We start from the raw sequence: 15,086 nt of genomic DNA on the forward strand, positions 1-15,086 counted from the left end.
ATAAGTCTGTGGGACCATTAGAGGCTTCTGAAATGGAAATGTTCAAGAGTAAAACCTCTCCTTGTGTGTGTCATGTAGCTAAATCACTGTACGTACTGTATGTAAAGTTTCCATGTTCATATCAACCAGGGCTGCAAAATACCCTTGGGGGGCTCTAACTATCTGTAGGTCATAAGGCTGCCAAGGAATAATAACGGAGAACAAAATGAGTCATCTGCTATGATCGAAATCATTTAAGATGTTATTTCTAGTAAAATAACTCAAGAAAACATAATTAATCCTGCCTTCAGTGACTTTTTCCCGCTCTAAATGACGCAAAATATGTGTTTGAAGGACAAACAATAAAGTTCTGGCTATAGTGGTGGTGGGTATGGATTTAAACAGAGCTGAGGGGGTTTCCTAAGTCAAAGACTGTTGGGAACCAATGGTTTATATGACAGTATAATCATGGTCATATGGCTGTGACCTCCCAAAGGCATCCAGAGGTTATCCATGATTCACTCAGATAATGAGCCTCATCACTTAGGCTGTCACCCGCTCTCCTCCGAGGCCCGGGCTAATATTTGCAGCCAGCATTGCATTGAGGGGTTACATGAGCGGTAATCCCATGCAACGCTGACCAGTGTGATACATTACTGCAGGCAAATGAATGATTAGATACTTATTCAGCATAATATTGAAGTGCACCGTACTGTGATCTGGAGCAGGAGAAGAGAAGTTAATCACTGCGAACACGTCCAACTTCTCACTTATATTCAGTTGAATACACCTTTCCACTAAAGTGTTATCTTGCCTTCGCTTAAACACTGTTTGCCTAAGGGATCATGGAAAAGCTACGAAAACAACTATTTTATTCTGCACTATGAGAAACCAGACCTTGAACTCATCAGCCTTCAGCAGTTTAAGTACTTATGAAATGTCTTTCATTAGGCTTTTGTTCCTGAGTAACGACTATCACAAAGCAAAAGTTTTGTCCACAACAATTGCATTGGACAAATCTAGCAAGTGGCTGCACTCAACATATACGATACAATATATAGCCCTGATTCCAGAAAAGTTGAGATGCTGTGTAAAAAATAAAACAGAATGTGATCATTTCACATTCAGTCAATACAAAGACTACTCCTCCTTACCTCCTCAACTTCACTGATTTTTGGAAATATTTGCTTTTTCTGATTTTGATACTGGCAACTGCCACTAATGTCCACTTCCTTAGGGATGAATCCTTATCAATTGATCTGTTATCTGTAATGCATTAACTGAAATTGCTATGAAAAACTAGATGCCAGAAATGCTGACTGAGATTATTCCTTCAGATTACTGGGGCATGAAAAATGATTTTCCATTCATATTAATGTGCACATTATAATAACATAGAGTGCAGAGATGCAGATCTGTCCATCCATGTGAGATCCACAGACAAGCCTTCAGTAGCATTGGCAGGACAGCTGGTCTTTGGTCGAGATCAGTTCTTTATCTACACACAGTGCGTTGCAGATTGGCTCTTTGGTGCTGTCTTCGTCTTTCTACCTTTTTCCTCTTGTCTTCCTGCTGTTTCCTGAGTTCTTTCACAGTGTTGTTCAGAGGCAGTCGAGGCACAGTGCCAGTTGTCCAGGTAGGTGAGCTCTGCAGGGACACAGTCTGCGATGAGAAGGGTCAGAGCCGGCACAGCTGAACAGCAGAGGCTCCTGCTGAAGACCACAATGCTGACCCCAAGGGTTGTAGGAAGGAAGTAGGTGGTTGACTTCCTGCACCATGGTAGAGCAGCCTATCCCGAGTCTACAACATGGCAAATGAAAGAGTATTTTTTTGTGCATACTGGCAATGTGTGACCAAATATGAGTTGATTTTCAGATGCATACTTCACAAATGGCAGCCTAAAGCATTTACATGATTTCTCACCTGGTGAATGCAGCAGGATTGTTTAGGTGGTGAAACAGAGCAGGCTCACACACATGGGAGGACCGTCGACACACACTTACACATGACTGACCCAGGGGACCCAGGTGCACCCTTAGAGCACTTTCTGGTGGCCAGGAAGCGACGGATTTACTGCAGAAATTCTAGAGGGGTTTAAAAGAAAGAAAGCTGAAATGCTGAAAGTCTGAACCAAGCTAATGTATAGCTAGATAATAGCCTTTTAGATGAAGAATTAAGTGACTTGGAAGTAATGATTGCAGAGTTAATTTAGATGGAGCTGTAGATGTAGTTTGAGAGGAACATTCATCCTAATAGAGATAACAGATAATTTCATAAAAGGCCAATATCAGCCTAATGTACTGCTGCATTTTGAGTTGTCTTTTTTTCACACAATTCATAAATCATTGCATACAACAGGCCAGTGTGACTGACTCTGCAGGGCCAATCTTCACCAGAAGTCTAGTGCACCAGGTCCATCCCACATGTCTACATCTCTGTACCTGGTGAGTGATATAACCATGAACCCTCTCCAGCATTCCCTCGCATGTGAACTCTCTGGGAGTGTAAGGCTTCACCTGCAAAAGCACACTTTAATTCAATGCTACTGTAACTGAAATGTACAGGATTGCAATGTGTGTGTCTATGTATATTCATGTATATACACCACCTCTGTGCGTAAAATGGCTCTGACTGCCTCCCGTACATCAGTCTTGTTGGTCACATCTACAGTCCATACGTGGGGTTTGCCGATGAATGCTTCAGCATACGGGTGCTGGGATGAGATCTATGAGGCAAAGTTAATCACTGTCTTTAGGCCTTAAAACTGATATACAATACTTTTTTCAGTTGGAGGAGTTACCTACCTGTCTTGTGGTGGGCTTGCCTTTATAGAAGTCATTGTTGTCTGATGAGTGTGGTGGGTCAAAGCGTGGCTGAAGGAACACGCAGCCCAGAGCTATCGCCTCAATGGGAGCCGGACCCTCATAGGGGAAGCCTAGGCCTACAAACACCTGGGAGGGAAGCAGCAGAGGAAAGATGTACAGGGCAGGAATAAGAGAGAAGCACATGCGATGGATGCACTAGATTCACGTTCACTAACTTTACTGGTTTATTCGGAAGTGAGCTCTTATCTGACCTTGGCTCTGCGGAGAAGTCGTAGGAAGCTTTCCTGAGTCAGCAGGCCGTGGTTTCTGATGAAGTTTGGCAGATTAGAGACGTGTCCTGGAGGCTGGTACACTGTAGCGTGGGTCTCCAGCTCTTCACTGATCACCCCCACATACTCTGATTTACCCTGGTGTATACATACACATACAGAAACATGCACATGCAGGACCCAGAGTATGGAAGTTCAAGGCGAACGTGTACAAAAAACCTACGTTGTCTTTGTGAAATATTCATTATCATATAAGAGTGCAGTAGCTGGTTTCTTTCATATGCTTTATTCTTTGGGCCATTATACCTGCCACATGTAGTCCTGTTTGCCGTATACAACTGCTATCCTGTCTTTCCTGTCCAGTTCTTCCTCCCTCGCCTCCTCCCTTGCTGCCTCCTCACTCACAAAGCCCAGGAAGGAGTTATCAGGAGTGTGAGCTAGAGATGACAGAGAGCAGTTCGATGACTTGTGGAGAGATAAATAAAATGCACCACAAACTGCGCTACCGACCATTAGGGCTAGAGCTTTATACTAGCCCTTCATTCAGAGCTTGAGTAGTATTAAACTGCTTTATTTGTGAGTAATGAAACTTCTCTTATGAAACACTTATTTCACAAAAAGACAATCAAAGACATGTGCATGCATTTTCCTTAAAGACAAAACAAAAAAAAGAAGCACGGTGAGGAAAATGTGATCAGAGCCTCGACAAAACGACTTTTACACAGGCATTACTGATAAGCCAAAGACATGACAGGTGAATAACAGCTAAGATTAAAATTCTGTGAGAGAGGAAAAACACGCTGTGCAGTATAAATCAGCTGCTTAAGGAAATGAGAACTCTACATGTATGAGAGGTTAACGCCTGGCTGTTTGGATAGGCAGCTGCCACCCTGCTGCCCCCCGGCACACCAAGGGAGGTGTGAAAGATGAGTATTTACTTTACGAGGAATGTGCCAGTAAAGGTGCGTGTGTGTGTGTGTGCACTCGTGCATCTGCAGCCTTTCTATGTGTGTGTGTGTCTCATTCGCTCCTCTCTTGAGGTACTTGTTTAAAAGATTTTTGCCAAATCTTCCCTCATTCACCCTCACAGCAGCACAGAATTTCTTCCAGGCTCCTTTTCAGCCCCATTTGTCCCCGCTTGTCTCTCACACCCGTCTTGGTACGCCGCTTAACACACTCGTATATCAGATTAGCAGAGCTATGCAACAGCACACTGATACGATCGGGATCATGCAACATGCAGGGGTTTGATGGGAAGCTGTGAAGGAATGAAGTTTCTTTTCTTTGCTGGTTTCAGTGTCCTTGCTGCCTGTTCACAGTTCTGCTTCGTCTGCTTGTCTGCTCTGTGTAATCCTTCAATCAGCTGTCTTCCTCTCCCTCATTTCAAAACAGGAGCATAAAAACCCACCCAGTCTTTCCTCAAGCGTCTTTCTCCAGTTTTCCTTCCTGTGTCTTTGTGTCCTTTTTGCTGTCTCTCTCTTTTTTTGCCCTTTCCCCCACCATCAGCTAACAGCCATCCCTCTCTCCCCCACCGCAGGACAAATAAACAGTGTTCCAGGCTGAGGCATGAAGGGTGGCTCTCGGCCCAGTGCTTCCAGCTTGTCTCCATCTCCCGGCAGGGTGGGAAAGATGACAGGGAGAGGTGTTGGAATGAAAGCTCTGTCTGGGCATCAAGTTTATTTAACCTCAGCCATTAATCCTCTCACTGTGAAGACGCTTAGAGAGGTATATGAGAAGGATCAGTGCTGCGGCAGCAAGATATAAATATGTGTGTAAATGTATGCATTGCTGTGTGTGTGTGTGTATATATATATATATCTATGTGCGTGTGTGTATTTGTCAGCAAGTGCATTTCTGAGTCAATGTACTGTTACTGAGTCGCCATCACACAGTGTCACAGCTGTGGTTTCACACACACACACTGAGTCACATGTTTGCATGATTACAGCCACGCACACGCAGGCACACAAACACACACACACGCACACACACAGACTTACGGAACATGGTCATGTACTGCAGAGGCTGCAGATCCCAGCTGCCCCACAGCGTTTTATATCCGTGGCTGCGTGCATAGCTCCCCAGGTTAAAGGCCGGCTCAGTACCAAAAGAGTCCAGGATTCTGAAGCGGCACCTAGAATGATTGAAAAATATATTTAGAACAAAATGTATCTGACATCGATATTTATTTATTAAGGTCTCAATTCAGCAATGATCACACATACACAAACAACATATGCTGTGCAATGCTTAAAGGTCTTAAACCCAAAGACCATGAAATGTTTCTAAATTTCAAGACTAAAGATGTAATATTATTCAGAGCACAGAGAGGTGCAGGTATACTGGAGGCATAATAATGTATTATTATGAAACTCGCGGTCGTACTTGTAATGCACGAAAGCCAGGCCCATGGCGCCTTGAAGGTGAGCAAGGCCGTGGTAGTCAGTATAGATGAGGTCAAAGGTCAGGGGCCTCTGGATCGGACAACTGCCTCGGCCTGGAGCAGCACCTATCAGGCTGGACCAATCACAATAAGCACAGGTCACACCACTATTGGCTCAGCATCATTCAGCATTAATGATCACTTCAGTGCAAGTTACTATAGACTGGACATTTATGAATACATCAATGTCAGTGTTGCCAGATGCATCCTACTCAATCCAATGAACTACTAAAATACTTCACTTCATATATATAATCAATACTTTCTAAATAAACTTGATATTTTGTGTCAGTGGTGTCGGCAAACCTGTGGAGTTGGTGCTGTGAGGTGCTGAAGGTCAGGTTGTGGCCCAGGATTGTCAGACAGGCACTGAGGTCAGCCCACTGAACCAGCTCACCTAGAGGTCCCCCTCTCTTCACCATGGCTTCAAACCGCTGGCCTACACCCCCAGCCAGGGCACCAGGATAAAGCAGCACCTTGAGAGCAGGAGATGAGGAGGTTATAAAGTCCAAAATCTTTCTTTTATGGATGTTGAAGCTTAAAATATAAGTTACATGTAGAAGACCTGGTTCTTCATAATATTGGAAATCAGTATGTAGACACTAAAACCCTTAACCTAAGCATTATGATCACACATGCATGTTTTTGAACACCTCTTAACATATGTTGGGGTGATTTCAGAAATGAACTTAAAAATCAGATTAACTAAATGATGCTTGGCAGAGTTGACATGCTGGTTTATACCCTCATCTGGGTCGAGCCGTTCTTGTTGCTGCCCTGCCTCATCTTCAGACCAGCCTGTATCCACCGTTCAGACGTCCTTTCCACTCTGGACCGGATGAAGTTTATGGCGGGACCGCTGCTGTTGCTGATGACCTCATACAGTGGGCTCAGAGTCGTACGTATCTCAGCCTGTTTTCAATCACAGTGTTAAACAGTGAGGCGAAGTATGATAGAAAGAGGATCAGCGTTTTAGTATGAGTTTAATCATTCTGCATTCAAAGTACAAAATGAGCCTGATGTGGTTGTACCTTCTTTATGTAAGAGTGAGGTTTCTGGTGCCATGGTGGGGCAGAATGGTTTCTTCCAAGGCCAGGGGGACAAAAGTCCTCTATTTGGCTAAGGTATGTCAGTATGGAGCAGGTGGTACCATCCACCCCATAAAAGGCATAACAGGGGTCTGACTGCCAGCGGGCCCGCAGAAACTGCCAGAAAGACAGATGTTAAATCAAAATAATGATAAGTAAAAAAAAAACGCTGCACGTTTTTGGTTAGCAATTCATCATGCAGATTAGTTTAGCTAGTCTATAAAGTACATGCTATGTCGTAGAACTCATTATTTTAAAATGGTATTTCCATATCCAGCTCACACTCGCTCATATGCTTAGGGCTAAATATCAAACGTAAACCTTTAAGTGGAGGTAAGCAGTTCAACAGTGCACACGCAGCGCCGCACAGTTCATGCTACCACATATATTTCCACTTTCTCACCTCCACTTTCTCCACACACACCGGATATGCAGGATCCATTGGCACCTCGCACTTCTCATTGGGCCCTGTGGGTAAGATATTAGCCGTCACACAGTTTTTCTTTATGTGGCCATTTTGAATGCATCATTATTCCACAGCCCTGGCTTTAATAACAAAAAGTACATTGTAGAGTTAACTCACTGCGGGTAATGAAGAACAGTGGATAATAACTTTGATATACAACCTCTCGACTCGAAAGGTTCACAATGAATAGCAGCCATCAGCACGATGTATAGTGCTGCCATGCGTGTAAGAGGCATTAGAGTGGAGGCAGTGTGTTCTCAGAGGCCGTTTCCCGTAAGCCCCCCCACCATCTCTAGCCAATGTCAATCAACTGGAATGAACACACACACCTGACCCACCTGCCTCCAACCAAATATACCCTTTTACAATGCCAGCGCTTGCCAAAAAACACAGTGTTTAACTATGTAAAACAACCTAGTAAAAAGGAAAAGAGAGGAAAAAAAGATAAGAAAACCTGTAGGCTTATAGCCGAGGTGTGAAAGCCTAAAAACAGTGATACGCTATAGGAGTGCAGCAAAAAAAAAAAAAGTGCTCCCTCTGCAAAAACAAGAGTACGAGCAGACAAGTTGGTGAAAGGACTCCTGGGTAATTCAGTCGTATTTTATGGGTGTGAGGTAATGTGAGAGGAAGAGGGTAGGGGGGTGAACAGGCTGGCGAAGGGGGAAGTGTGTGTTTGTGTGCATGCGGGTGGCATGAGTGTACATATTGCCAAGTGTGTACAGTGACATATGCACAGTATGGTGTCTGTGTGGCCCAACCTTTATGAATTCCCTTTTTCAGGACGGGAGGCATGCACCCACTCATCCCCACTGCCCACACACACTCACAACCCCCCGCGTGCCAATCAGGGTGCGTAACCCGACTCTCACCTGACACCTCTCGGGAGGGTCGTAGTGTAGACGTAAACTTTTTTCCTCCCCACGGCCAGTTGATCGGCAGTGGCTCTGTGGGACTTGTTAAACTTCTATTCAAGGACTTCATCCCCCATAACCACCTGCACCCACTGCCCTTTAACCCCCCCATTCACACCCTCCATTATCACAGCTTGTTAATTTCACTGTGTGGTTAACCTCCATTGAGGCTATGAACCGTGCATTTGGCTCACAGTATCACGCTACCACAGCAGTAAACCACAGAAAAGCTTGCAATTGGCCAATTATTGAAGCTGGCAACATGCAAGGAGGGGGGAGTGTATTTATTTGGTGTAGCTAGAACGTTAAATCATAATATGACTGGAACAAGCCATAAAATATCTGTTTTAGCTTGGACAACGAACTGCTTTTAGCAAAATCTAAATTAAAATTTAAAGCCAGCAGATCCTCCCTAACTGCTGAAATCAAATTCTGTTTTCAGGTTTGTATTTGGTCACCCAAAGGACATGACAAATCCAAACTAAAGAGCAAACCACAAAACTGTTTTTAACTGTTTTTTTTTCTTTACCATTTTATCCTTTTAGTTTCCTTCATATCATAGAGCGTCATGGTTCATCATGAGCATTTTTCAGAAATAAAACATTCAAATCAACACTCTTTGAAAATGTACATTATATGATAACAAAATAAAATTAAACAAGTCAACAAAAGTGCATGTGATTTTTACCTGTGTGCAATCTGAGGTCATCATGTGGTGACGGTGTGTGAGACTGATGGTGATGGTGGCGGCCGAGCTGGTCGAGCCTCAGAGACACTCTCTTCAGCTCCCTCTCCACCAAGTGGGCTAAGCCTTGCTGGTCCTGTCTGAAGCTGGCACAGAAACCCGAATGTAAACCACACTGTATGAACGAGTACAATCAGCCACATCTGCGCTTTCGTTACTGACGTGATCCGTGAGCTCTGTTTGTGCGTTAACACCGTAGATGCTGTTGAATACCTCTGCAGTAACAGGCTGAGATCATCTCTGGTCAGCTGGGAGACATCTCTCTCTCTGCTCAGCCTCTGCACCTGAGTGCTCAAAGCCTCCAAGCGAAGAGCCAGCCTACGAAAGCCAAGACCACGCTGACCTATGACATAAAGGTAATGGTATGTCATGCATGTTTCGCTCCCTACATCATAATGTTTAGGTAACACTGAGTATTATGTCATAGGAAATCTTGTGTGCCATAAAACAGCAGGGTTATGTAATGCTATTATCTTAACTGCTGAAAATGATGCAGTGCCTATTATGACTATGTGTATTTTCCATATTCCATGTAGGGTATAATGGCATCTAATCATTTTTACAGAGGTGAATTTCCCCGAAAGACACTCTCATGACAGATAATGATGGTATTGAGTCATAATTTGTGCAACTGGAGCTTTGTGGTCATCTCACATTGTTCTGTGGTTTCAGGGCCCCCCCCCCCCCAACACACACACACACACACAGGCACATACAGAAGAGTGCATACACTCATATAGACATACTGTATACATATGTTTTTGTGAGTGTTTCCACAGACACCTTCATGGTTGAGGCGCTAAGCAAAAACTGCTGACTTCATATGCTGTTGAGGTTATATTTCAACATGTACAATGAGGTCAAGCTTTTCACAAACAGCACATACACACTGATTTTAGACGAGTGTTGTGCATCCATTAACCCAGCGATGGCAAACCTTTTTGAATTTAAAAAACCATAAAACATTTTTTTTGGAACAGAAAGGTTATCTTGTATATTTTTAACTTGGAGCCGTTAAGGGGGTCCTGACCCCCAGGTTGACAACCACTGCCTTAATCAATAATAATGTGTGTTCAAAGAAAAGGACATCCACCTTTCACAAGACCACATTCATAAACATTTCGTCATAAGACCATAAACTGTGGGTTACACATATTATTACTGTTCACTGTAACAAACAGTGTTCCTTGAATTCTCCACAGTACCTCTTGTGTTTGTGTGTGACAGGCCATCCAGTGTAAAGACTGATCTGAAGCGGTGGTGTTCACAGTTTAGCTCTCTGTTAGCCACCTTGCTAGTTGCTAGACACTCTACTGTAGTTGCCAGACGCACCACACAAGTAAAAACAGTCATGTGTGTTTTAAAAGCCTGCTGGTGAGGCTTACATGAGCTATTTGAGATGGCAGATCAAGGGATGTTTCGATTGAAATATTTGTATAAAGCAAGGAGGACTGTTAAAAGAGCTGTGTTGGCAGTGCATGAGGAATATTGAGTGTTATATGGGGGACCGCTGGGACAGTTAGAAACAGTTGTTGGGAAAGACTACTTACTCTGTGTTTTTTCTATTTAGCGAGGTGCTGGTGGAGTTAGGGTTGAATTGAGGTCATAAGGATCTCCTTGGGGACGGAGCTTTAACCTGTGATACGCCATAAAATCCCAGACTGGTGATGTGACTTCATCTCTGTTTGCTCAGCTGACTGTCAGCATATCAGTGCTTACATGCCCACAGGTGCAATGAAAGCTGAATGGGAGAGAACAGCTTAAATGCCAGTTGTGTGAGATAACCACATGACCAAAAAATGTCAACACTCGTAAAGGTGTGTGCGTGTGTGCAGCTTATAAAAGCCTTTGTGTGTGGGTATGCAACTCTTACTTACTAGTATCACATGCTAGACAATATATAACAGCATAAGCTGTTTCTGCGCAGTGTCAGATCACATGGGGGCAGAGAGTGCAAAGTCTGCTGTGTGTTTTCATTATATAACAAAATAATATTCAAAGTTTGAAATAATAATACTGATATACGTTTCAGTCAGTGTCAGAGTCAGCCATGTCTTTTTCATGGAGAAAATCGTTGGAATGAGACAATTCATTTTTATGTCATTGCAAATTATCCTGTTCAAGACTATTAAAAATAACTAGAATTATGGTGATGAGGGTGAAACCTTGTGAGGCACGTCTTGAATTATCTTACGTCACTGCCAGTATTTTGGGGGATGGGGAGTGATTTTAAGATGAAATACAGATACAGACACAATACAGATACAGACAGATGATTGAAAACTGAGCATTTGGTGATAAGTTTGAACTGGATTAACATCTTTCGTATATTTTCCAGCACAACCATTTCTTCAAAGCACAGAGCGGTTGTGGCTCTGCAGCTGAAATGCAGCAGTGGTTCACACAGCCAGCTTAAAAATATGTTCCTTGAATTTGGAAAGAACAGGATTGGAGTGCTTTAATAAAAACTTCTTCAGGGACTACATTTTGAAACAGATTAATCAGCAGCCACGTTGTTGAAGTCTTTCACAAAACACCTTGGATTTGGGGGAGGGGTCCTGAATTTTGTGCTACACCAGTAAATCTGTGTTTCTGATTATTGAGGCCCAGAAGATGGCTACTTTTACTGATGGGAGTCAATCAAGTTCCTTTGCATTATGAAACTTCCAAAAATCAAATGCAACTTGAATAAGCATCTGTGTCTGATTGAAGTTTTTCATTTGGGGTCAAACCAGAAACAAAACATTGTCAGCAACTTAAAGTACTTAAAGTACAGACGGGAGGCTGCTCAGTCAATTCCTGAAATGCTCTTGATGATGGTTAAGAATAACTCATCAGATCAAGAAGTTTGGGAGATGCCCAGCCCCAGAACATGATAATTTATTCAATGGGCTCATAAGTAAGAATGTTGATTTTACAGAAAAACACATTGTGGATGATACTGTTGACAGCATGTGTCTCTTTCTTATAAACCACAATGAGGCTTTTGCCCAAACAACCATGTCTATTGCCCCCTTTCATATCCTTCTTTAGGGAAACAGTTTGAAGATGATTGAATTGAACAGTAGTATGTCTTGGCCACAAACCCACATCTATCAGACACATGGGAAGACTAACCACGAATTACATACAAAACTTTGTCTGGGAAGACAATACATTTCTGCAAAATATACACTGCTGCTGCCCTATTTTCCAAACCAGTGCTCACTTTATTCATAATCAGTGTTGCTCCATGGTTGTGTAGTACATGAATACGTGGTTCACTGCTAAGCTAAACCATGCATGTGTGTGTAAGTTACCTTGTTCCTCAGGTGACCTCCCAGCTGGTTCATCCCTGGTCACCACATGAGGCACCCAGAGGCTCTGTAGCAGCAGGGTGAACACAGACAGGCACAGACAGAGCACCAGGCAACCACTAGAGGGCACAATACACAGAGAAACCCCTCTATTCAAACACTACAGCAAAGAGCACACACAGCACATCAGTGATTTCCAGCCTGATATTTAACAGTATTTTGAAATGGATTGTGTTATAATATTTTTTATGTAATTGAGCTGTCAGATTTGGTCAAGTGTGCATTCATACGTCTACCTTGGAGTGGTAAAATCTTAAAGTTTCAAGCATTTATCCATTACTTTTAGCTAACAATTTCAACCATGTACCCATTAGGCTACTTTTGGCTAGTAATTTCAACCACGTATCCATTAGGATACTTTTAGTGAACAATTTCAAGCATTTATCCATGTCTTTTAGCTATCAAATTCTTTCAGATAACCAATTCATACCATTTTATCCATTTTAGCTATTTAAAGCATTAAGCCAATAGCTAACATTTAGCAGCCTTTCAACTCTTTCAACTAGCTCAACTGTTTTTTTCTTACTTGTATCATACTAATATACTCCAACCATTTAATTATTACTTTTACAATATTACTATTACAGCTGTTAATGCACAACATTTAACATATCTAACTATTTTAACTGTTTATCCATACTTTTATCTATCAACTTCAGTCTGTTAGCCATTACTGTTAGCTAACTTTTTTCAGTTAACAGTTTTCCTGCTCGTTTGCTAACTACTTTTCGGCACACTGTCAGTTTCATTTGTTACAGCCGTCATAGGTATGCATATATACGTACATGTTAATTAATTCATCATAATTTCTGCCTTCTCAAATGAGTTGAGCTACCTTGCTATCTGTCTTTGTACCTCCTAGCAACTGCACACGTGTCCCCAGGGAACTTCTTTGGTTGTGAATCACTGCGGGACATGAGGCTGTAAGTCTGATGAAGACCATGCCCAGTTCATCATGTTTTTTAAGTAGAAACACACTCAGCCATATGGGCAATCGAGTAAACAACTCCAGATACTTCTCATTATTATATTTTGTTTGGCCACATATTGGACATGACATAAAAGGTCACTTTTAATCATTTGTGTCACAACCAACCAGTTAAATCCTATTAAACTTAATAGAATTTATTTTAGAGCGGATTTAATGCAATAAAAACGTACAGCCTGGATTTGCCTTTCATCAACTCTACCGAGAACGTGGACAGCTAAGTTGTTCCATGACTTCAAGTGAGAACCCTGGTGTGTCAAAACAAATATCTGAAGCGTGATCTGCCGTTACAGCATGTGTCTGCTCACATGGGCTCCCAGCTCCAGTTTAACTGGGGCAGTGAGGGCAATCACTTCGCTCTCACTTTCATCAGGCCAGTAAACCCACTAACCCTTACCTAAAGAAACACGGCACAGCCAGTCTCAAGTACATGCACAAACAGTTTCAGGGCTCTCCCTGTGCCTATAAAGCTCCATATTCAGATCCACACAAACTATTTCCATTTTATTCTATCAATCTGTTTTTCATCGGAATTGTCAGGGCACTCATCACGACATCACATACCTCTGGTTGAGGGCATGCACAGTATGGAAAAGTGGCATAGCTGTAAAGCTGCACGGGACAAATCATGTTAAAACACATTGTGACAGTTGGCCTGATATCTACAGAAGGTGGTGTCACATGCTGGGGAGATCCAGCTCGACAAAAAAGGACGACATGATTATGAAAATAATCAGTTTCAAATTGTGCTTTGTCAACAAGCCTAACAGTCACTGTGAGGCGCCACAAAGCTTGTAATTTTTTGCTTCCAACAGCTAAAATAAGGGAAATGTTGGTGCATGCTGCAGGGGTGGTCATGGTTAAAGTGATGTGCATCAGTTCCACTTTCCACTGCACATTTTTGATGTTTCCCAGCCACTGATTTAAAGATGTTGGGCCTTACCTGCGTGGCCGCAGTGCAACATGCATGGCCCTCTGTTTACGGGATGTTGGATCTCACTGTCAAAACAAGGATAACAAATGCAAGTAAGTGCAACATGCTCAGTAAAAAATGCATTGTTATGTCTTCAGCAGAGAAGAACAGAATTGCATTATTGTTGCTCAATTACATTTTCCACACACATATTTGGGTTTAAGCACTAAAGATCCATTGTAGTTTCTGTAAATTGCAAATGAATGGTCACACTTCCCACATAAATAGCATCAATGAAGTCTGCAGGCATAAATAGATTTCAAAGTAATGCAACTGCCAGCATGACTGGCAATGAAAGCCTTTTCATCTTTTTCAGTGAGTGTGTAAAACATGTTCATTACACTGGAATAAACACTGAGCCTAAACCAAACTGTTGCACTAAGCTGTTGTTGTGTGTCAGTGTGAGACAGCTACAGAGACGTCAGCAGCGTACAAGACAAACCAGCACATGGACAACCGCACACACACAACCACACACACACTCACACACACATCCTCACCTCCTTGGTTGTCCGACCCACTGGCAACCATCAGGCCTGTTTTCAAAACACACAAACTAAAAAAAAAGGAAATAAAGTTGAGGCTGGGAAGTGTCTTGCCTCCTTTTTTTTGTCTCTTTTCGCTTTCTTTCCCTCCTTCACTGGCCGTGCCTTTTCTCAGTCTCAAGGCTTATTGGTAGGCATCCTGCGGTTGTCAAGGTAACCTGACTCCCCTTTAAAGAAAACAATACCCAGAGTGCTACTTAGGCCTTTCATGGATACAATGGAGCCCACGCTATTGGGTGACACAGTTTCTTTCAGTCTTGCTGGCTAGACTTAAGCCATGGTTGTGAATTGATAGTCAAGCAGGGAGCTCATTTAAATAGCTTAAATGGTGCAAACCTCTGGCACTGAGTGGCACAGAACAGACAAAAGAACGTATCTAATGACAATAATAGAAGGCATAATAATAGACCCAAGAAAATCTGCAGTGGAAATTTTATAGATGACAATTAAAAGTTGTTAAGTTGTATTTCTTACTTATTGTGATGTAGCACAATTGCA

At 42.5% G+C, this 15,086-nt stretch overlaps 1 protein-coding gene across 1 annotated transcript; it reads right to left on the reverse strand.

Annotated features, from left to right (window-relative positions):
* Nucleotides 1-1,580: 1,580 nt before the first annotated feature.
* On the reverse strand, nucleotides 1,581-14,039 carry LOC121625167 (alpha-1,6-mannosylglycoprotein 6-beta-N-acetylglucosaminyltransferase B-like). The gene is made up of 17 exons (XM_041963236.1): nucleotides 14,014-14,039; nucleotides 12,026-12,141; nucleotides 8,940-9,069; nucleotides 8,670-8,812; nucleotides 7,008-7,072; nucleotides 6,548-6,721; nucleotides 6,261-6,428; nucleotides 5,823-5,992; nucleotides 5,459-5,590; nucleotides 5,074-5,207; nucleotides 3,380-3,510; nucleotides 3,056-3,211; nucleotides 2,784-2,930; nucleotides 2,588-2,704; nucleotides 2,421-2,495; nucleotides 1,903-2,063; nucleotides 1,581-1,779 (listed from the first exon to the last, which is right to left on the reverse strand). Exons 1-17 carry the CDS (start codon nucleotides 14,037-14,039, stop codon nucleotides 1,581-1,583), a joined length of 2,244 nt encoding a protein of 747 aa, XP_041819170.1.
* Nucleotides 14,040-15,086: the final 1,047 nt, after the last annotated feature.

The sequence above is a fragment of the Chelmon rostratus genome, chromosome 21 (genome assembly GCF_017976325.1).
Source record: "Chelmon rostratus isolate fCheRos1 chromosome 21, fCheRos1.pri, whole genome shotgun sequence".
NCBI lineage: Eukaryota > Metazoa > Chordata > Actinopteri > Chaetodontiformes > Chaetodontidae > Chelmon > Chelmon rostratus.

Excerpts from the sequence above, each read along its gene's own strand:
- LOC121625167 (XM_041963236.1), bottom strand. The coding sequence starts at position 14,039 with ATGCATGTTGCACTGCGGCCACGCAG. Across the intron at positions 3,511-5,073 it reads GCAGTACATGACCATGTTCC|CTCACACTCCTGATAACTCC; the intron begins GTAAGTCTGTGT and ends TGTCATCTCTAG. Across the intron at positions 3,212-3,379 it reads AACAGGACTACATGTGGCAG|GGTAAATCAGAGTATGTGGG; the intron begins GTATAATGGCCC and ends TGTATACACCAG.